Below are 22658 nucleotides of genomic sequence, written 5' to 3'. Positions count from 1 at the left end.
AATGAAACTGAACTCCTTTCAAATGAAACCAACAATTCCAGCCAGCATTGAACAAGCGGGTCACCCAATGCCAACACATTTAAAAGCTATTGCATCCATCCGTAGAAAACATGAACTTTAAAACTGTGTTGGTGCGTGAAGAGGGACCTCGACACAAAAAAGACCGAAAATATTCTAAGTTCGGAATCTCAATGCCGCTGCGCCTTCGGAAAATCACCCATTTATTCATTTGGAGGCGGAATTCATTATTTTTTTCTTGCTGGGACCCGGTAAATTTGAATCGGCAGAGAGGTAACTCAAATCGCCAGAGGGATCGTAACGATCATTCTGGCGATTTTGCATCATCACATCGTTAGAGAGGAACACACCATACACGCGTGCCTTGGGTGAGTACCACGAATTAAGCTAAGACACGCCCTCCAGAGCAGTGTTCTGAATATCAATCAAAACAAACACTCAGGATGCGTTTCCTGTTGGAAACATTCTGATTGTATAATGGGAAAGCGCCTCTCGCAACTGCTTCGCCTGGCTGGTATGCAATCTCGATCAGCGCTCCTATCAGCTATGCAAACCGAGTCGCATCATTCAGAATAATCGGTTTAGCAAACATCGCATATCGGAGATGATTGAGATACAAACTGATCCATTCTGAATGTAGCTCACTCAGTATCTGCCTGAATTATATGAAAATCAAAATTATTTTTTGCAGGACGAGAAAAATCAAACAATTGTGAGGAACACCATAAATTCTCAGTAATTTTAACGTGACGGACGACAGTTTAATAAAAGAACTTGTAAAAATTGAAAAACACGGCGAAATTGAACATCTTTCCCTCACAAACACAACTACAATTTGATTTTAATCATACTGATGTTAAAAAACGTTATAACAACAGATAAATTTATTAATTTGCTGTATATCAAATCAAACAAAATACGCTAATGATCGGCTTCATGTATCACTCACTCACTGCCTGATCCATTCACTCCTGATCGAAGACCAACAAGATTCGCCATATGCATTGCGCATTGGTGAGATTCCAATTTGATGATGGTGCTGCACTGTTTTGACAGCAAGCATCTAGCGAGGTGATCTGTATTTTAGCGATGAATTGAACGATCGATGATCGGGTAGGTCGAGTAGCAATCAATAACGAAACCCGACCGCTGTACGTTCAGGTGCGAAGGGCAATCAGAAACAGTGATGCCACATTTTTATCGGTATTTTGGAACCCAAAAAAATCTTTTATCGGTATGGAAATCCTAAAAATCGGTATGAAAATCGGTATTTGAGGTGGATATTCAAAAATGCTTACATTTTCAACTTCCTAACGTATTTTTAATATAAATGGAAGCTTGCAATAAAAAGCAAGTCTACACAGATAAAAAAATGTAACCTTACACTACAAGTGATTTTACATTTTAACACCGCCGCTGGAAAATTTTGAAAAAGAGTATAGCATGTTTGCCTCTTCGAATGAAAATGACATGTCAATGCATGCTTATTTCAGCACCAGCGTCAGTTTGTCAGATTTGTTTTGTTTTCATTCCTGTTCGTTTAAGGTTCCTTTCTGCGTCGGTAAAAGTTTTTAGTTTTTCTTTCAATCTAACCGTGATTGCTGATAAAAGGTAAATCAATATTAAAAATAACTGTGATTGACTTAACATTTTCACCCTGATTGTTGTTATTTACAGGAAATTGATGATAAATCCCCAAAACATCATAGCCCCAACGGTGCGATAGCCAATTTTCTGCTGTCTCTTCGCCCCAGCCGTCGTTTCCGTCTTCGAGGGAATCGTCGAAAATTAACCAATATTTGGAAGTTGAAGATCAGTTTATGTGTTATTCAATCAAAAAGTGTGATCGAAGTTAAATAAAAGTTTGTTTCTGCCTCGAACTGGTGACTTTTTTATTTATTAAAACCACTCCTTGTCCAATAAGATTCATGAGATGTGCTAAATAATGTAAATGTACAGTAAACAACACGCGTGTGCGCTACCGGGAATTTACATGAGTTGTACAGTTTTATTACACGCAAATGCCCGATTCCTTTCTACCCATGTTGTTGCATGTAAATCTACGTGGATTTTTCTAAGTGTGTAAGAACTCTTATGAATGTTAATTTGAGTATTAAACTAGCTGACTAAGTGTGTTTTAGCATATATTATTCCTTTTTTTATCTTGGTTCTTGGTAACGCAAGTTTACATAAAAAGACGGTTTTGAAATTTTAACAGAACTTTATGTTTGTTACAACTTATACATTTTTTTTTATTTTAAAACTATCTGCTTTTGCTGACGAAAAGTAAAAATCACAAATGAAAATTCAGCAGAGAATCCAAAATAAGTATTCCTTTCCAGTACTATAATTGAATGGAAATCTAATTTGAAAGTTACCGTTTGATAAGAAAAATAAGAACATGGCGATCATTTTCAGGTTACACGTGGTTTAGGCTTATTAATGAAATAAAATCTTGATTCTTTAACTGATGTTTACACAGTTAGAAAAATCCTTGTAACATTACATGCAACTGCATGGGTAGAAGGGAATCGGGTATTTACATGTATCAATACGGCTTAATTCATGTAAACTTCCAATTCCAATCATTCTTTTTGGTACGGTTGTTTATCCAATAAGAAGAGCATCGATATTTGTCGATAAGAGATTTTAATATCTTACACATACATTTTATTTGATCCACACAAGAAAAAATGGTATTCAATAAATTTTCACGAATACCAGTTTTTTGGTGCTGTTCCCCCGACGACGGCAACGACGATTGTCATGCTGGTATGAAAATAAGTTGTCTTGCACTTGGGGTAACCCGAGCTTTCGTTGAATTCAAGTGGAATTTTTTCTGGAACAAATAAAATGGACAATTTGATATAATAATTACAATAATTAGAAGGGTATTAAGTTTTATCTCTCACTTACTTGCTTTAAAACTCAGCATGCACCACCTCGATTCGAACAGAAGCGAACAGCACACGAGCAGGTACAACAAAATACGGTCGAACGTTGCGAACGCTAAGATTTACATGAAATTGCAAGCTAATTGATGAAGTTCGCCTTCGTTGGGAATCCAATAGGAACGAAAACAAAACAGAATTGACACACTGAGATTGACGCTGGATTTCGCATGCGGTGACATGTAAAGTTCATCTTAGCCCTTAGATGTTATACTCTTTTTCATATTTTTCGTGACGACGATGTGAAAACGTGCAATGTAAGATTACATTTTTCTTTCTGTGTATAGTTAAAGTGAGATGTAAATTAGATCAATTCGATAAGGCAATAGAACCAGGTCAACCTAAAGGAAATTTTAATTTCGTAAGCACTTACAAATCCAACAAATGGCTTTTTGATGTTCGAGCTTAATATGGGCCCAAGTTGATGTTCTTCGTTTGGTTGATGGTTTTCTGTTTGCCAAGCTGGCTATTTCAGCTTTCAAAGCCTTTAGTATTAGATATGAGTTCTAGCGATTAAAAAAAGAAATGATTGGAGAAAGTTGGGAGAGTTGTTGCTTCAATTTATTTTTTCAGGTATTGGAAAATTAATTTTATTTTTTGAAAAAAAAGAAGGTGTTCCTAAGAAAAATGTTTAAAAAACACATAGTTTTTCCAAAACTGAAAATACTCATTTTGCCTGGCGTGGCCTGGCGATCTCTGCAGTATGGTACCTACATGTGATATCATTTATTTTTCTAACAAGATGGAGAAGGATTGAAGATTATACCGATGATATGACAAACCGTGGATCTGATTGCACTTCAAATCTTGACATACCACATCTGGCGACAAATTGAACAAGAATTATATTCCAACGGTGTATTTTTTCCCTTGAAAAGGTAGCATCTCAGGAGACAAGAGCATAGTCAATTGAAATTGATCTTTAGAAACTTCTACCTTCTGCTGACAGTCGCAGAAGGTCAAATATCAGCCATGAGCTGAGTCCTTTGGCTTTGAGGTTGAGCACTATAATAGTGCATAGTGCATCATTTGACAGAACATAGGAACAAAACAGCGCGAACAACTGAACGAATTAGGAGAGTGAGCCGTGGAGATCTTTGCAGGGTACTTTAAAAGTTGTACAGATCAACTTACGCCACACCAGCTACCGCACTTTGTCTCCTTTCTACGGGACCTTTGCGAGGATAGCTTGAATTAAGTGGGAATGTGGAAGTGGAATGAATTTTGAGTTCAAATCTTAAAAATCGGTATGATATCGGTATGTTTTGCCAAAAATCGGTAATCGGTATATACCGATTCTTGGTCAAAATTTTGCTCAAAAATCGGTATAAATACCGGAAAATCGGTATGTGTGGCATCGCTGATCAGAAACATTCATTGAAAATGAGTGATATTCAGAACACTGCTCCAGAGAAACACACGAACACAATCCGAATCGTGTTTGTATGTTTCCCTCCGAGACGCGTGTTCGCCTGCCTGAGAAGTCGACAGCTACGATTGAAAGCACACACGGGACACGGTGAAAAAATGCGACCACACCGTACGAGTGTACGATTCAAATTGATTTCGCATGTACGCATTCGTATTTGTTGCCTCTAGGTATCTCGGCAGGACAAACCGAATGAAAATATTTGCGTTCTTGGAGTGTCGCCGAAGTTAACCGTTTTATTCTAAGTTCGGTGACTCAACTCTCAATTTTTTGCATGCTCTGTCGATTTCTGAGAGGACGCGCTTACTGGGGAAGAGTTGCTTCAAATGAGTATGTTCTCGCTAGTCCACGCTCTTCTCAGGATTTGGAGGCTCTTACAAGGATGCCATAATGCCTTTCCACATGTTCGTTCCGGTTACTGAAAATCGTGTCTGCTAAGCGGTGCTCGCTTTGCTGTATACAGAAGTCATGCGATGAGAAAGAGTAAGTGCTCATAATAATTTCCCTGAATACATGTAAAACTATGATTTGGAGTTATGGAGAAAATTTTATTATCAATGAAAATCAACACGAAATAATGTAGATATACAAGAACAACATAATAAATAGGAAAGAAAATTGATTCCGCAAGCGCATATTATCCAATAAATTCTTCAAGCTGATGAGGGCATCTTATTTCGAATGCGTAGCATAAGGCTTATTTGAAGTACATTTACTATTCGGCGTATTCAATGTTACCCAAACTATTTGCCTTTCATTTTACCAATATTCTATACCACTTCATAATTCAGTTTCCGGGGAGTCATAAACTGCTTCAAGATTTCATCCGATACTAACTTACGCCTCTCCTGATGGGCAGCTACTATAGGTTGCAATATTTCGATTGCTATTTTCTTGATCTCTCCGCTAAGCAGTTCACCCTTGATATAGGCCAGACGAAGACGTTCCAGTTCGTCATCGTCTTCATGGAAAAAGCGTAGCAGTTGATAGCTAACATCGATATCTGGGTTTCCACCCAATTCGCGATGTTCTTCTAGTGTAGGTCTACCACCCGAAAAGGCGTGCTTGTTGATTTTCGTTTTGATCTGCTTGGCAGTGTCGGTTAAGAACACGGCAGAATTAGCTTCACTTGCGGACATTTTAGTCTTCGCACCTTGTAACGCCGGGAAAAAACTGGAATGAATCAATGCCGGTTTCGGGAAACCTAGTCGAGGCGAAACGTCACGGGTCATGCGAAAATAGGGATCCTGATCAATTGCGCACGGGATCAATACAGGCAGCTTGTTATCGCCAAATATAAAGGGAAATGTTGTCGAAAAGGCTGGAGCAGCTTGAGCTGCCGGGAATCCTATTTTGCCTATCACATCTGAATCTCCAAATCCGAATATTCCCTTAACTTGATTGAACGTGACGCATTTTTGAATACGTATAACGTTCTGGTAGAATGCAGGGCAGCGGCCCATGTAGTCTAAGTTCGCAAATATAAAAGTCTTATTCACATCGAAACCTATTGCAATTATATCTTTGGCGTTTTCATGCGCCATCTTCATCGATTGTTCAATGGTCAAATCTTTCCAAAGTGTCTTCTCATCGTCAGTCAACTGGATTACCAGAGGTACATCGAAGGCCTCCTGTAACCATCTGAAATAAAAAAAAAGTTTATAAAATTTTACATTAAGTAGCTCATGCTAGCTTGAATTTGTTCGGCCCATCTAATTCGATCGATATTAAGGTTGATTCTAACTAGTAAACTGTAAACATAGACTTAACTAGCTTTCTGAGCTGCCAACCAATTACAAAATAACTTTTTCAAAATTTAAACGATTGATTCAGATGGTTTTAAATACTCAACCAGAATTAGGTACTAACTTCGTCACTATGAAAGGCACCAGGTGGCCTAAATGCATGGAATCCGAAGACGGTCCTCGTCCCGTGTACAGGTAGAATTTCTTGCCCGACTCCACCATATTGAGTAGTAGGTGCAAGTCTCGATGCGAAAAGAATATTCCTCGGCGGATGAGAGGATGGACAGGTTTTCCGGCAACTTTTTCCAGTCGCTTAACGAGGTCGTTATCAATATGCGAACAGCCAAACCTCTCTGTAAAATTGATATTTAAGTTTCTCGAATGTCATCAGGTAATAAATCTTACTTATTAGCTTATCGTAATCCACACCAGAATCAGCCTTACTGGTTACCGTCCAGGGATCAACGATATCGTCTTCCTCGGGAGTTTTCCCATTATTGCCTTCCAGTGACACATTTTCAACTGCAGGGATCAAAACTTCTGCCATGGTAAGACCACTTCAGTAAATACTTGATTTATAACAATTTTACAGTCGTTTTCAGAATGTTAGTCATTGAAAAGTAAACACATCATCAACACGCGTTTGCTGTTTTGCAAAGATTTTTCATGCACGCAAACTGTCAAAAACTTAGGGCTGTCCCAACGGTAGATGCAAAACACGGTTTTCGACCACGCTAAAACAGTCCGGCTGGCACCGGTGGCGTAAATTGCTGTTTTAGAACAGTTATCGATTTCGAAATTCCCAACAGTTATTTAACAGGATTTCAAAATATACGACGTAGACGACAGACCGATTTAGACGTTTGGGGTTCACGGTGAGAAAATTTTAGCCTATGATGATTACTTTCACACATGTTTGGGTAGCATTGGGTGTAATAAATGTTTCTTTTTGAGAAATTATTTGAATGTTTTTTCCCGCCAAAACCGGTCAATGCGTAACACAAATTGAGAAAACATGATAACAAAAAACCGTATCAAGTATAAAAAATTTATGTCACACTATTCTTGACTTTATATTTTAATAAATAGCTTAGAATTAGTGAGCCCAGTCAGCGTTTTTCGAGTTCAAACGTTATATGAATAAGAAAAGGAAAACAACAGAAGTATCCTAATGAACTTAACGCAAAACAACAGTAAACTTTAAAAAAAATTAAAAAATTTGAATATCAGTGTGATGACCGATTTTTGACCGATTATCTAGACGAACAACATATCATATTTCACGGTTTTAATATAAAAATCGTGAAATATGATATATTGTTCGATAACATTGACTAAACTGACATGATTCTTAGAAAAATCCTTTCAATTTCTGGCTAAAAAAGCCGTCTGCTACATTACAAACTACTGATCATCATGAAAATTTTACTTAAGAATTCTTAAAAGGAGCATGTTTGCCAATCTGTTTAGTTTGCCCAAACAAAAGCACAAATGTGTTAAATGAATTTTTACCTATAAACAAGAACTGGTAAACTAAATTAATATTTGGAATCAGCACCCCAAAATGAGTCAATTTTTAAAAGAAAAATGTTTTTTTTTTTGTTTCAATTAAGCTTTTCTTCTCGCTGCGTATAGTCATTTTGGCTTTTTAAGCTTCGTTCAATCATAGATAAAAATCGGTTTTAACTGGTTTCTGCCAACTGGTAGTTGTTCAATGAGTCAATGTTTTGGTCGAAACTAGTCAGGTCGTTGTCAATGAAGCAAGTTGAAACTAGTCAAAATAGTCAAAACCGATCCAGCTCGACAGGGGGTTTCGTTACGGCCTTTAAGAAATCGGTCGAAGGTAATTGGAAAAAGGAAGGTATTCAATCGTCAATCCATTTCTACTTGTTTCGAACAAACTTTATTAAAAAGACTTTAAGCTAATGAAATCCTAATAGAATAATGATGTTGTAAAACACAAAAATTAGCAATTTTTCAATTAAAATGAATTTTTTCTTCTCAATTATTGAGTGTCTGCAAGAAAAGTGTACCCGCTTTGAATTTGCTGTCACACCGGTGGGGAGCGCGTGTTTTAGCAGATTCCAAAATTTAAAATTTTGCTAAAACTGGTATACCTAAAACCAATATTTAGACCTGAACCGTTGCAGGTGCTCAACGGTAGATGCAAAACACGGTTTTTGACCACGCTATATACCGAGATATTATTTGAATGTTTTTTTTTCGCTTCAACCACCCTATACGTAACATAAATTGAGAATAGATGTTAATTAAAACCATATCAAGTATAAATAATAGATGTCACATTATTCTCGATTTAATATAATTAAATTCAAAAATGATGAACCATGTGAAAAATCGCTAATTAAATTTCTGAAAGAATGTAATCTTTATAAAGATCTGTAAACTGCAATTTACATGACACGAATGCCACGAAGATGGTAAAGTGTCACTAATAAAACTTAAAAAAAAAAAATAATTAAATAAAAAGCTTCTCATTTGGGCTCGACGAATTAGTGAATCCAGTCAGCGTTCTAAAATTAGAAAAAAATAAACGAAAAGAAAAAAGTATTCGTTAAGGGGTAACCAAAAGTTAGCGTGCAATATTTACGCCTCACACTCATTTGGGGGAACACTTGAACAGTTGTAAAATTGACCCATTATTGCGAACCTCCAGGATCTGTCAAATAAGGGGTCATTTTTTTACTTCAATATTACACATTTTTTGGAAAAGCCCGAGTACGCTTCAAGACGGGTAGTTTTCAATCTTGTGAAAATATCGCCGTCACCTGAGAAGCAAATGTTGTTGGCAACGGCGGATTGTAGTAAGTGTTATTTTTTATGTTTTGTGTTCTGATTTAATAAAATAAGTTTTCATTTACAGGGCCGGACATGCCCAGCAAACCATTAAGCACTGTTTTAGCAAACGCACCAATACGAGAGTATACGCGGCCCGATTTTGCTCATTTCAGCGGACCGATTTTGGTATACACACTCTTTCGCGCACCGGGTGGAAGCATATTATTTTTAAATTGTGCATTGCACTGAGAAAACTTTAACAGAAAATATTAAATTAAATTTACTGATCGAATAAATTTTCGGAGTCGATAGTTTTTTCGCTTCAATTTCGGTTATTATCATTTTTATTAATTATTAATTATTATTATGCATAGCGATTGTTGGAGGTTATTCGACGGGTTAACTGCTATCCGTTATGTGACGCCAAAGTCGACATGCTGGTTGAAGATGCCATACAGCAGCAACAGGGCCACGCAGTTTCGAGCGACCAGCAACCGGGTCAGGTTGCGGATGCAGCTAGAACTTCTGTGCAGTGTCAGCCGGAATCATCCGAAATTCAGCGGAACTTGCGCGAAATATGCCAGCTGCTGTGGAGTTCCACGATCAAACAGGAGGTTTTCCGCCGCTGGTCCAAGACTTTGGCTTCAGTGAGTCGGAACCGTTTTCCCTGGTGCAGCGCAGCGAGAAGGAGGATTGTATGCGTCATTGCCCCGGTTCAAACTTATCTGCTAAAGATGCTGCTCATGGCCCCGGTCAGACAGTGAAGTTTTTTTTTCTATTTGCTGCCTATACTTTTCCAACCTGTACGGAGGGTAGAAAAAAATTTAAAAAAAAATAAATTTTCGCTAAATAAACAGTTTTTTCACTTACCTGCATTGCTTACGTTGTTGTTACTCGATGCTGGTCAATTGCAAGTTCTGCACTGTTCAAAATTATGCTAATTCCGACGACCCACTCGGCTGCGAAGAACAAACCCTGGGCCACCGATTCCGAGGGCCTAAATTTTCACCTCTTTCGACCCAGCACAGAATACTTCCAAAATGGCTCTATATAATTTTCGACACATTTCCGATCCCCCCGCGAACAAAATTCCGTCCGCACGTTCGAACGAATCAAAAGAAAAGCCACAATTGCTTAATTAATCAACAAATTGTTTACCAAAATTACAAAATTTTAATAAACATCGTTTGTTGAACTTAGCCTTCAATGGTAGATTTTTTTCAGTGCATGTTTGCTCTCGCCCCTTTCTAGTGAGCAAATTTGGTGATTTTGTCGGTCCCGACGGCAACGGCCCTATTTTGCTCACCCACATACTAACCCCCGGTGCGGTTTAAAAGTGATCAAACGCGTGAGCATTTTCACTATACTCGCGATTGCTGCGGATGCCCTAAGTTCATAGAATCGAACTATGTTTTCAACCTCGGTCATACTTAATTTTGAGTTAAAAAAAAAGAGCGTGAGGGCGATGGGCGCGCTCGCAGTCCCGGTATACGATTTCTCGTTTGTTAAACAAAGAGAGAAATAGCCTTCACTCCAATTTCACTCCGATTAGCTGTCATTCTTATGGAAACCTGTGTAAGAGTAAAGAGCAGGCTTTATTCTTTTTAGCAGGCCCAATCCCAAAAGTCGGCAACCCTGGTGTCAATCAATAAAAAAAAATCGAAGGTGCCCGAAAAGTTTGATAAAAGCGATAAAATTGAATGAACATCGTTAGATTTTTTACTGATTTACCAACATTTTGGGCTAGAAAGTGACATTTTTATAGTAACAAGTAGAGATTGCAGTAATTTCTAAATTGAGCAGAAGTAAAACCTTTGGGACGTTCGTATTTAAGTAACAAACTGTGATTGCAGTATTTGTACTCAGTATAGCGATGGCTACCGAAGTTATGAAAGGGTTTGTTTAACTCTGAAAATGTAATTTACTTCATAATAACATAAGTTTCTATTTTAAGATATTCTCATTTGCAACAGGAGCTGGACAAAGCTCGTGATAATTTGAAGGGTTTGAATGACAACATAAAAAAGATAATAGGCCGGGATCCATCAAATACGGATCAGTATAGCGGCGGCAGCGGTAATACTTTTGGTGTTTATTCCAGGAATGAAGTAAGAAAACGTAACTCTAGTGGAGCGTTTGACCAAGGTCAAATAGGTCGACGACTTGATCAACAGGATCGGCGCTTTTCCGATGGCGGTGGGATCAATCCAGCCAAAAGGCGTGCTGTTGGTGAAACTAAATCTGTGTTTAGTAGACTCTCGGGCCCCCCGAATCGTGATGTGGAGTTTGATAAGCCGAGAATACACTCCAGAGTTATAAAAGAACAGCCTACAAGACAGGAAATCGTAGCAGCTCAAGGTAACGATGAACGATCTCGAGCAAGAAATAGACGAATCTTCGGATCTTTGTTGGGCACTTTGCAAAAGTTCTCACAGGAGGAATCCAAACTCAAATCGAAGGAAGATAAAAAAGCACAGATCGAGAAAAAACTCGAGGAACAGCAGAAGATAGAACGAGAAAATCTTCGCAGGGAGAAGCAGTCTCTCTTCACGGATCGCAAACGGCAGCAGTTGGAGATACGGACAATTGAAACTAAATTGTCTAAAATGAAAGATTTGGAAGTTTGGGAAGAGTCCAAAAAGCCTCTAGTCAATTTCATTAAAACTAAAACCAGTCCCTGCATTTATTATCTGCCGAAAAGGATGGACTCCAAAATGGAAAAGAGGCTACAGGAAAGCCAAGAAGAACATGCAAGTAAGTAGTGTAAGAAAATTACAATATTGGTTAAAAATGAAATATTGTTTCGCTGAAAGTGCAATAAAGATGTGAATGCAAAAAAAAAGTTAAACATAAAGACAAATAGGCATTGGAAATAGGTTTAAGTAATTCGCGCTTTTAAATTAAGAAAAATATTTTATATAGGTACCTAATACCGATTGTTTTATTTCCTTTCCAATGAACATATACCGCTCTTTTCAGAAATGATCGAACAAAAACGAACAGAGGTGATGGAAAGCATTGCTGCTGTCGAAGCTCGCTTCAACGAAGACATTAAAACTCTGGAGGAAAACGCAGCAAATCGGAACAAGTCGAACGACGGCTCAGTTAATATCAACAGCACTGGTTCGAAGCTAGACAGGATCGCTGCTGCCGATGACGATGATGACTACAATGAAGAAGATCATCACCATAACAGTCCTCCGTATCAGTACGACACTATTGAAGGTCCCGCACTTCCGTCCGCACTGACGACATCGTCGAACTTCAAAATAACCATACACAACAGTGACGTTAAGCAAGGTAAGAGAGCCTTTCGTAAAAACAGTTTAGCCAATGTTGAAATTTAAAATTTTACATTTACAGAAAAAGAAACGTCACCAAAAATAGTGCGTCTCATAGAAAGTACAGTCACCTCCTCGATGAACTCGAATTGTGGCTCGACTCAGGCATCGGACAGCGGTGCTTCTTTCCTAACTCAGGGTGAAAATTTGCAAATTACTTTTAAAACGGATCGTACTTTGGAGTGATAAGTATGAATTGGTCTTCCTAGCCCCCCGCTGTTATCACCGCCTAGCAGCCAAATCATGCACGCCATGTGTAATTTACGAAAAAAGACATGTGGTATGATCTGTAATGTCGACGCTTATACAGACATTTGTTTTTTAGAAAGCAGTACAATTAGTTGTTGGATTGATTTTTGCGGGTTAGTGCGTGACCAATAAAATTCAACAGTTGAAACGCTTAAGGCGAAGCGAAACTCATTTTTTTTTAAATATAATGTTCAAGAAAGTCACACATGGAAGTAGCGTTTAAGTTCACATATTTTAGTTGGGTAGCGGATGTTGGAAAAATCAATTCAAGTCGGTTCAAATATACTTTTTTTAAATCCCATATTGAAAACTTTAACGTTTGTGTTTTATATAACACTCTTTTATTGCTTCCATCGATTTCCAATATATTCGATTAAAAGTGAATTGTGAATCACCATTTAGTTATATATGTATTTCGAAACAGTAGAATAAAGTTATGATACAAGTGCCCAGTGCAGTTAATCATATCACAATTTAATACTTTTTCAAATCTTGGTTTCTTCGTTTGTCAAGATAAGAAGCTGCTTTAGGTACTTATACATTTTTGATGTTCACAAGAAACTATTTCCTTTTTTTTACACACAAACACCATTTTGTTAAAAAATAATAAAACTTGATTTGCCATCAACTTGTTCAAGATTAAAACTAGTGTATTAAGAAGGGTTCACGTTTTCAATGGCATCCGCAGCTTTTGACAACCATATTCTTATACTTTTTCAAATTAACATTGGCTTCATCGATGTGGTACAATACTGATATAGGAATAAGTTTAGTTGGAGCACAGCAAGGCTTCGGAACCTGTAAAAGAGAAAGTTATGATGTTAATATGTCGGAAACACAAGTTCATGAGTAAAAAATTATAAGAAATATGTTGTACAACAGGCATGTCAAACTGGGGGTTTGCGGGCCGCATGCGGCCCTCGGCCTTGGTCAATGCGGCCCGCGTAGCCCCGTCTTAAATTGTCACATAAAAAAACACCACCGATTTTTATGTAAAATATTACTCCAAAAAACTAAAGTTGAATGTAACGTTTTCAACTTAATGCAAATGTTTTTCGATGTTCAAATTTCCTTTCAGAAAAACACGTGTAACATTGTTGCTCTGAACCACTGATTGAGGTGAGATTCCGCTTCCGTGTAAGATTTTGCGTAAACATTCATATAGCGTAAACAACATAAATATCTTCCAAGTATTTTGGTAGGTACTATTATTTTTGCTTTACCGAAGGAACATCAGACATATTGTGATATTTTGTTAAAAAAAACATTATTCGTTGTAAAAAAGCACGTGCTAAATAATCAAAAATTTTCCGTGAGTAAATTTGTAGCTCTGAATAATTTTATTTCAGTGACCACTTGTATAACGTTCTTCTTCTTCTTCTTCTTCGTTTTTTTGCTGACACTACTGGTAGCTGTCAGCTTGTTGGTGGCACAGCTTTGTTTGCTATATTGCCAACTTATTATTGTTTATAGTCGGTTGGACTTTTCTTGTTTGATAGGTATTTTGTTTCAGAGACCGTGATTTAGCATAAGCCGCCATTTTTAGACGCCTTTTTCGAGTCTCGGATTTCGGATTGTTTTTGGAGTTTTTTAACGTGTTAAAATAGTGGAAAAGACTAATAAGTGGTTCCTGATTAACAAGTGGTTGTTTTTTTTTCTAAGTTTAAGACTTATTTTTTGTGAAATAAGCGAAAAAAAAGGCCTCACTAAAAGTGAGGTTAGGAAGAACAATGATGAAGGATGAGCCGGGAGCTGATCCCGGAAAAAGTGACCCAAACCGAACAAGGAAGAGAAGCCCTCCTCCCAGTTTCGAGTACACATACGAAGACACAGGACCATATCGATTGTTCTTCGAATTGAGGACCGAACAGGAAAGAAATGACAGGAAAATCAATAAGTTCGCACTGGGATCAACGCTTCGGAAAATTGATTTTGCTAGCAAATTTATCACTGACACTGAACACTTTTTTTGGCAACACTGATATATCTTGTTGTTATGTGATATTTTTTAGCAATTTTAAACTGTTCTTTTTTATGAAAATACCTCTTTTTAATACGTAAATAAGTGTTTATGCTTTTATTGATGTGCGTGTTCGACTAAACATTGTTTTAGTTTGTCCCTAAAAACATTAGAAGTGTGCAAATTTCGTGCCGTGATTATCACCTGGAGTGCCGGTTTTGTTCTAGGAAGGCTTTATTTGTTTACGTCCTACGAGTTTTTTTCTCTCTCTCTGTAACTGGAGCGACACCTGGCGTGGAACATTGAAAGCTAAAACTTGCATTCGATTTCTTCGTTGCCTATTGCATACCTTCCGGGCGATTATGGCGAAAGCATGCTCAAGTTGTTGCGGCACGATCAATGGAATCGAGTTCATGGTCTGCCGCGGTATTTGCGGAAAGGAATTCCATCTCACTTGCGTTAGCGTCAGCAATGCTGCAGCCCGTAGCTTGAAATCGCTTTCTAAAAACGCATTCTGGATGTGCGACGACTGTGCTGGGCTTTTCGAAAACGCTCACTTTCGTAGCCTCGCCTTTGCGCCCCCTCCCGAAAAGAATGGAATTACTCAACTTACAGAAGCAATTTCTGAACTTCGTTCCGAAATAAAACAAGCTTGTGCTAAGCCACCACCCACTCCAATCCCTACACTGACACCTGCCCGTCCTGATTATCGTCGTGCACTTAAGAGATTTCGTGCTCCAGATGCCCCGATAAGCGAACCGTGTAAATTGGGTGCAAAACGATCCTCTTCCGACGTTGTCTCTGTTCCCATGTGTAGCAACGAAAAAGATAATTTGTTTTGGTTATACATTTCGCGCATCAAACCAGATGTGAGCGAGGACGATGTCGCCTCGATGGTTAAGGCCAACCTACAAACGGATACCACGCAAGTGGTTAAGCTCGTATCTAAAGGCACCGATACAAGCACGATGCGCTTTGTGTCGTTCAAAGTTGGCGTTGATCTCGAGCTTAAGGATATGGCCTTAGACCCTGAAACTTGGCCAAACGGACTGAGCTTCCGGGAGTTCGTCAACTACGACCGAAACAATCAGTTTCGCCCACGATTTCAATGATCGACATCTGCTGTTTGGATCCCCGGGGCGCACCGAATTTAGCTTTATGGAAGCCCCTGAGCCCTTCGTCACAGTCGCGCAGTTTCCAGCCAGCGTCAGCAGTCGCCCCGGCCCTGTGCTCGAAGAAGGCAACGGGGCTCTCCAACCGCCGTTGCCAGGCAAGTATTCTTTTTTATTTTGCGATTCGTCCAGTGACTGCCCTTCAATTTGCAGACCTCTCCAACTCGATTTTCACCTGAAATGTTCCAAAAAAATGCCGATTAACACACCTGACAACCACTCGCCAAAGGAACTATCTGAACATATGGCGATCGGATCACCGGGACGCACCGAACTCAGCACAATGGACGCCCCTGAGCCCTTCGTCACAGTCGCGCAGTTTCCCGCCAGCGTCAACAGCCGTCCCGGCCCTGTGTTCGAAGAAGGCAACGGGGCTGTCCAGCCTGTGCATGCAGGCAAGTACTCATGTTCACCCTTTTATCCGACCAGTCATTGCCCTTCGCTTTGCAGACCTCACTTTGGCCCGTCAGTGAGGCAAGATGTTCTATGCATGGGAACGTCGGGAGTAAACTTCACCATCTCTACTGGGTTAACTACACCGGGACGCAACGAATCAGGCTTTCGGGAGTCCCCTGAACCCATCGACTCAGTCGCGCTGATTCCAGCCACCGTCAGCAGTCGTCCCGGCCCTGAGATCGATTGTGGTGACGGGGTTCTCCAGCCTGCCTCCGCAGGCAAGTACACAGTTCCGATTAGTTTTCCGCTTGGTGATGGAATTTTACCTTCCAGCGAACAACTACCCAGTATGCCTTCTGGACGGCGTGACTATATTAGCATTTTCTACCAAAACGTCGGTGGCATTAACTCTTGCGTTAATGAGTATTTGTTGGCCTCTTCCTGCTGCTGCCATGATGTTATTGCCCTAACCGAAACATGGCTAAACGCCAGGACCTTCACCAGTCAGGTTTTTAGTTCTGACTATGTCGTGTTTCGTTGCGATCGTGGCCCCAGTAACAGTCTGAAGTCAACCGGAGGCGGAGTTTTACTGGCCATCAAATCAACTTTGCAAGCTGTGTCTATCGACGACAATTCCTGGGATGATCTGGAAATTGTGTGGGTCCGCCTCGATCTCGGTAACCGGAAGCTCTTTGTGTGTGTGGTCTACATCCCTCCGGATCGTACACGAGATGTGAGTATTGCCGATTCGTTTTCCAGCTGCCTCACCAAAGTCACGTCGCTTGCCTCACCTGAAGACGACATATTAATCATCGGTGATTTCAATTTACCGGGTATCAAATGGTGTCCCTCTCAAGGCGGATTTTTATATCCTGACCCAGCTCGTTCCTCATTTTCGGCATTCTCCGAAACTATTTTTGACTCCTTAAGCACAGCCACACTCCGTCAGATCAATAGCGTCGAGAATGAAAACGGACGTATGCTTGATCTATGTTTCGTGAATGAAGGAATTAGAACACCGACAATTGAATTAGCTCCTGTGCCTTTGGTCAAATTGGTTCGTTATCATCCAGCTTTGCTCATCTCAATTGAAGTTTCCGGCTTGGATATTTCTTCTAGAAAACCAGCTGCATTCTTTCTCGATTATAAAAACGCAGACTTTCAAGCTATCTCTGAAGTGTTAGACTCTGTAGACTGGGAATCCGAGCTTACACTTTCTGATCCCAATGCCGCGGCTGAAACTTTTTCACACGTCATCAATTACATTATTGATCGTCATGTTCCGAAACGTTTGGTGAATGAAAATTCAAGAGCTCCCTGGATCACCAAAGAACTACGCCAGATGAAAACTTTAAAATGCAAAGCCTTCCGCTATTATAATAGGCACAAAACACAAGACGCTAAAGACCATTACCGTAAACTTAATGCTGCGTATAAAAAAGCTAGCTGCCGATGCTATAGAAACTATCTGACGCGACTGCAACGAAACTTCAAGAATAGTCCTAAATCGTTCTGGAAACATGTCAAAGATCAGCGGAGAGAATTTGGACTTCCAACCAACATGTTCTTGGAGGGCGAAACTGCAAGTTCGGATCTCGGTATATGTAATCTGCTCGCAAAAAAATTCTCTAGTGTTTTTACCACTGGTTTAATCTCTGCCGATCAAATAGCTAACGCTGTTCGAAACGTTCCTTCCCTAAACGCATCTTTAAACATGATTGCAATTGAAGAGGAAACTATTTTAAAGGCGACTGCAAAAATGAAAAACTCTCTTTCCTCGGGACCGGACGGAATACCTGCCACATTTCTGAAACGCTTTATGCCCCATTTATTGTTTCCAATTAAACGAATATTTCAAGCTTCGCTGGACAGAGCCGTTTATCCTTCGCTGTGGAAGGATGCTTATATGTTTCCTGTTCACAAAAAAGGTGACAAAAGGGATATAAATAACTACAGAGGAATATCTGCCTTATGCGCAATTGCAAAATTATTCGAACTGGTCATTCTGGACCCTATTTTCTCATTCTGCAAGGAGTATTTTTCCAATGACCAACATGGGTTTATGCCCAAGCGTTCAACTAGTACGAACTTAATGAACTTTACATCCTATGTGCAAGAAAGTTTTACAGCGGGTATCCAAACCGACGCAATCTACACAGATTTGTCTGCCGCGTTTGACAAAGTTAATCATGAACTTGCTATTGCAAAACTCGAACGTCTTGGAATCTGTGGTTGCCTATTGAATTGGTTCCGTAGCTACCTGATCGGAAGAAAACTGACCGTTCGAACTAAGGATTCGTATTCCAGACAATTCCCTGCTACTTCCGGGGTTCCACAAGGGAGCCATCTAGGACCGATTGTGTTCCTTATTTATTTTAATGACGCTCTTCTACTGCTGGACGGACCCAAACTCGCCTATGCAGATGATCTGAAATTGTTCAACGTAATCAAAGGCCCCGAAGACACTGCTGCACTACAAAGGCAATTCGACCTTTTCGCTACCTGGTGCAACAACAATTGCCTGGCGTTGAACCGCAATAAATGTTCCGTCATAACATTTTCGCGCAAAAGGCATCCCATTTCCGCCGATTATTTCCTTTCGGACCACTTAATTGCCCGTGTGAACCACATCAAAGATTTAGGTGTGATTCTTGATCAAAAACTTGACTTCAAGACACATACAAACTATATAGTGGATAAAGCTTCTCGATGTTTAGGCTTTATTTTCCGCGTGACGAAGGACTTCAGAGACGTATACTGCTTGAAAAGCCTCTATTGCAGCCTCGTTCGCTCCATCCTGGAATATGCATCGGCAGTTTGGAGCCCTTTCTACCAGAATGGCGCTGATCGGATCGAAGCTCTACAACGACGGTTTATGCGATATGCTCTACGCCATTTGAACTGGTCTGACCCGTTCCACCTTCCAAGCTACGAGAACCGCTGCAACCTCATTAGCCTAGACACGCTACAAGCCCGCCGAGCAGCTACACGGGCTTTGTTTGTCTCCGATATCCTGACATCGAAAATTGACTGCCCTTCGCTATTGGAATCAATCAACATTAGTGTCAGACCTCAAGGACTACGGAACCGGAATTTACAGCTCTACACTCCCCTTCGTCAAAACAACTACGGGGCAAATAGTGCATTGATCGGCGTGATCAAGACTTTCAACCGTTACTCTGAACATTTTGATTTCGGTACATCGAGGGATTCCTTTAGAAGAAAAATTTTAATAGCGTTTAGGTCAAGGTAGTTTGTGTAAACTTTTTTTTAATAATTTTAATTATTTTGTTTTGTATCCATTTAATCATTGGGATCAACATGTGATCCGTTGATTTGTTACCAAATAAACAAATAAACAAAGTACAACGGACGGAATACCGTCATAGTGATGATTAGCAGCTACAAAATTGCAAATGAGCTAATGAAACATGTCAACGAGAAGAACACGGAATACAAATGCTTCGTTCCAAAAAGGCTTATTTGCATTTCCGGAATCATTTTCTTTTGTTTGAGCAAGGTAAGACCGTTTGAGCAAAAAGCAGTATTTTGCGCTCAGTGCCTGAGCTACAGTCATACAACCGAAAAATGTCGTGGCAAGAAAAAGTGTTACAAGTGCACTGAACAGCACGAGAAAAAAGAAGATTTTGAGAAATGTGCCAAACAAGTGTTTTTCTTGCATTGCAAATCTAACCGACATGTAAGTGGCAGTAACGAGTGTCCGGAAAAAGTCCGACAATCTAAAATTAAAAAAATAATGGCGAGGCAGAATCTGACCTACGTAGAGGCGAGAGAAATCTTTTCGATCCCTACAGAAAACACCTTTGACACACTCCCAGTTGAAGAATTTCCCACAATTGCGGAAAGCTTCTCACAGATTGCAGGTGAGTCATCTTGTCGACCGAGTGCTATGGCTATTCAGTGGCAAAAAACGAATGAGCGACGTACACCAGTACAACCAGCTGTTAAAGTTTACCCTGACACGAAGAAACAAAAAACACAGCAAAAGAGAAGGAACACCCAAGACGATAATGAGCAGCAACAACTGGATCAGCAGATGTCAACGCAAACAACACGGATTTTTTCCAACCCGCACCGAGTGACGGAAAATGAAAAATGGAGTGAAGAACTACGAAAATCAGCCGAAGAAAACGCCTGGAAAAAAGCCCAGGTTAGCGTCATGAACAGCTACGTTCAATTTATGAACGGCAACGATATTGCAGAGGAAACAAAATTCAAATTTAAAGAAGTTTTTAAGAAGCATTTCGATCTAAGAGAAGTAATTCATACCGCACACAAAAAGACTTATTTCGCATTCGAAATGGCAGGAATAAAGATACTACAGTACAACGTACAATCAATATATAGCAACAAAGAAGAGCTTTTGATAACATTACACAAGGAAAATTATACAGCAGCATTGCTATCGGAAACATGGACTCAGAGAGATCAAGAAAAAGGTAAAAAATACAATATCTCTGGTTTTCATCAAATTTTCCATTCTAGGGACGATGGATTTGGGGGGGGCAGCCATACTCCTCAAAAAAGATTTGGGATACCACCCAATTGATACCCCTACAGTTAGTCAACACACTCAGATAGTCGCAATTAGGGTGACCAAACTGAATTTAACGATGGTATCTGTCTACATCAGCCCCACGATTACCACGGAAAAATTTAAAGAAGATGTGCATAAAATTTTTATTGCTTTTGGCTATGAAAGAAACGTGCTAATTGGTGGCGATTGGAACGCGCACCATGATTCGTGGGGTAACGATTCAAATGATCGTAAAGGATGCGATCTAGAAGATTTTCTAAATACAAGTAATCTGATGCTTTTGAACAACAGATCCATGACTTTCAGACCAATAAGAATGAACAGAAAACCAACCGCAATTGATCTGACAATGTGTTCGGCAAACATACATGCAATTATTAAATGGAAAACTTTGGAATACGGTTTAGGTGGAAGCCACCATTTAGCTATACAAATAGATATAATGGATAAAAGCATAGTCACCGATCGATATATCTACAATTTGAAGAAAATACATCAAAATGTTTCCCAACTTGGTGCAGAAACAATAACCTCTATAAATGACCTAAATAAAAATATAAAATCCTTTTACAAGAGTGCAAAAACAAAAAAATACTCATACACCAAAGTTTTGGTGGTGCGATACCGTGGAAAAAGCATGGCAAGGAAAAACAGAAGCACGGAAAATGTTCAATAGAGTATCTTCATTAGAAAATCTCCTGATATTCAAAAAGAAAGCTGCACAGTTTCAAAGATGCAAACGAATTGAAATTAAAAGAAATAACGAAGAATTCCCAAAGCAAATATCTCCCTTTGCATCCTCAAAAGAACTTTGGAATAAAGTCAATAGGCTGACAGGAAAAGAAGGTATAAAAAAGAAAATAACATTGTACATGAGGACCAAATTATGGCTAATCAATTCCTCGACACTCACTTTGGACCCCACGATGTGCAAACGGCGATACAACCTGAAGTTTATCCAAATTATGATATAGTTAGCATTGAGAAATGGGAAAATATTCTGCAACGTAAGAAAAACACTTCTCCAGGAGAAGATAAGGTGACGTATGAAATGCTACGGTTACTCAAAAGGCCAGTAGCACAAAATATAGTTTCGGAACTCAACAGCTATTGGAAACGTTTATACCTACCTCCTGTTTTGAAAACCATTAAAGTGGTTGCCATCCCGAAGCCAGGCAAGGATCAGAATACAGTCGAAGGTAAGAGACCCATTTCACTAGTTCCCACGCTGACCAAAGTCCTAAACACAGCTATTCTTGAAAACTTGCGAAGTTATCTGCAAGATCGAAATGTATTGTCGGAAACATCTTTTGGTTTTCAAAAAGTCCTGTCCACTACGACTTGCCTATCTTACGTGGTGAATGAAATCAAACAAGCCAAACGCAACCAGTTAGTCTCAGCTGTTATTTTTGTAGATCTATATAACGCCTTTAACTCGGTTAGAGTTGACAAGTTAGAAGAAATTGTCACACAGTATGGTATTCCATGGGAGCTGGTCTGTTGGATAACAGAATTCTTGAAAAATCGTACAATTAGTTTCCAAGTGGGCAATGAGAAGCTTGTCAGACAAATTTGCAATGGCTTGCCCCAAGGCGACGTACTGTCTCCGACACTTTTTAATGTCTATACGAATCCAATACATGAGATAATCGAAGAAAATGTAACGTTGGTCCAATACGCTGATGACTTTGCGATCATCATCAAGGGTCAAAACATGGAAGAGGTTAATGGTCGAGGGCAACGTTATATGGATATTTTTATACAGAAATGCGAGACACTGAATTTCAAGATAAACCCTCACAAGACAAAAGCAATTGTCTTTATGAATAGCAACAGGCAACTCGAGGTAAAAGTAAATGGAACCACACTAGAAACAGTGCGAACCCACTGTTATCTTGGTATAACACTAGACAGAGGTCTAAATTTTGGAGGTCACACACGTGAGGTTTGCAGGAAGATGAAGGATAGAATAAATATGCTGACGATGATAAGCTCAATTCACAATGGAGGACATCCACAGTCTATGGTGCCTATATATCA

General features: G+C 39.5%; 4 protein-coding genes across 4 annotated transcripts in view; 2 read left to right on the top strand and 2 right to left on the bottom strand.

Annotated features, from left to right (window-relative positions):
* Nucleotides 1–4925: 4925 nt before the first annotated feature.
* Nucleotides 4926–6977, bottom strand: LOC129754872 (tryptophan--tRNA ligase, cytoplasmic). Its single transcript, XM_055751123.1, has 3 exons — nucleotides 6549–6977; nucleotides 6268–6496; nucleotides 4926–6039 (listed from the first exon to the last, which is right to left on the bottom strand). The coding sequence occupies exons 1-3, from the start codon at nucleotides 6688–6690 to the stop codon at nucleotides 5169–5171; spliced, it is 1242 nt and encodes a 413-aa protein (XP_055607098.1). The 5' UTR covers nucleotides 6691–6977; the 3' UTR covers nucleotides 4926–5168.
* A 1818-nt stretch (nucleotides 6978–8795) lies between these two features.
* On the top strand, nucleotides 8796–10323 carry LOC129738537 (ubiquitin carboxyl-terminal hydrolase MINDY-3 homolog). The gene is made up of 3 exons (XM_055729757.1): nucleotides 8796–8968; nucleotides 9028–9128; nucleotides 9317–10323. Exons 1-3 carry the CDS (start codon nucleotides 8944–8946, stop codon nucleotides 9704–9706), a joined length of 516 nt encoding a protein of 171 aa, XP_055585732.1. The 5' UTR covers nucleotides 8796–8943; the 3' UTR covers nucleotides 9707–10323.
* Nucleotides 10324–10546: 223 nt separating this feature from the next.
* On the top strand, nucleotides 10547–12977 carry LOC129738535 (pinin). The gene is made up of 4 exons (XM_055729755.1): nucleotides 10547–10838; nucleotides 10897–11696; nucleotides 11922–12242; nucleotides 12306–12977. The coding sequence occupies exons 1-4, from the start codon at nucleotides 10816–10818 to the stop codon at nucleotides 12467–12469; spliced, it is 1308 nt and encodes a 435-aa protein (XP_055585730.1). The 5' UTR covers nucleotides 10547–10815; the 3' UTR covers nucleotides 12470–12977.
* The window catches only part of LOC129738536 (protein 60A-like), a 276432-nt gene continuing 266626 nt past the window's right edge, over nucleotides 12853–22658 (bottom strand). Inside the window, exon 8 of the mRNA XM_055729756.1 lies at nucleotides 12853–13330. Coding sequence (XP_055585731.1) covers nucleotides 13205–13330 — 126 coding nt within the window. The 3' untranslated portion in view covers nucleotides 12853–13204. The remainder of the gene's footprint in view (nucleotides 13331–22658) is intronic.

Source organism: Uranotaenia lowii, chromosome 1 (genome assembly GCF_029784155.1).
Source record: "Uranotaenia lowii strain MFRU-FL chromosome 1, ASM2978415v1, whole genome shotgun sequence".
NCBI lineage: Eukaryota > Metazoa > Arthropoda > Insecta > Diptera > Culicidae > Uranotaenia > Uranotaenia lowii.
The sequence above is the reverse complement of the archived record's forward strand: the minus strand, read 5'-3'. Positions and strand labels throughout refer to the sequence as shown.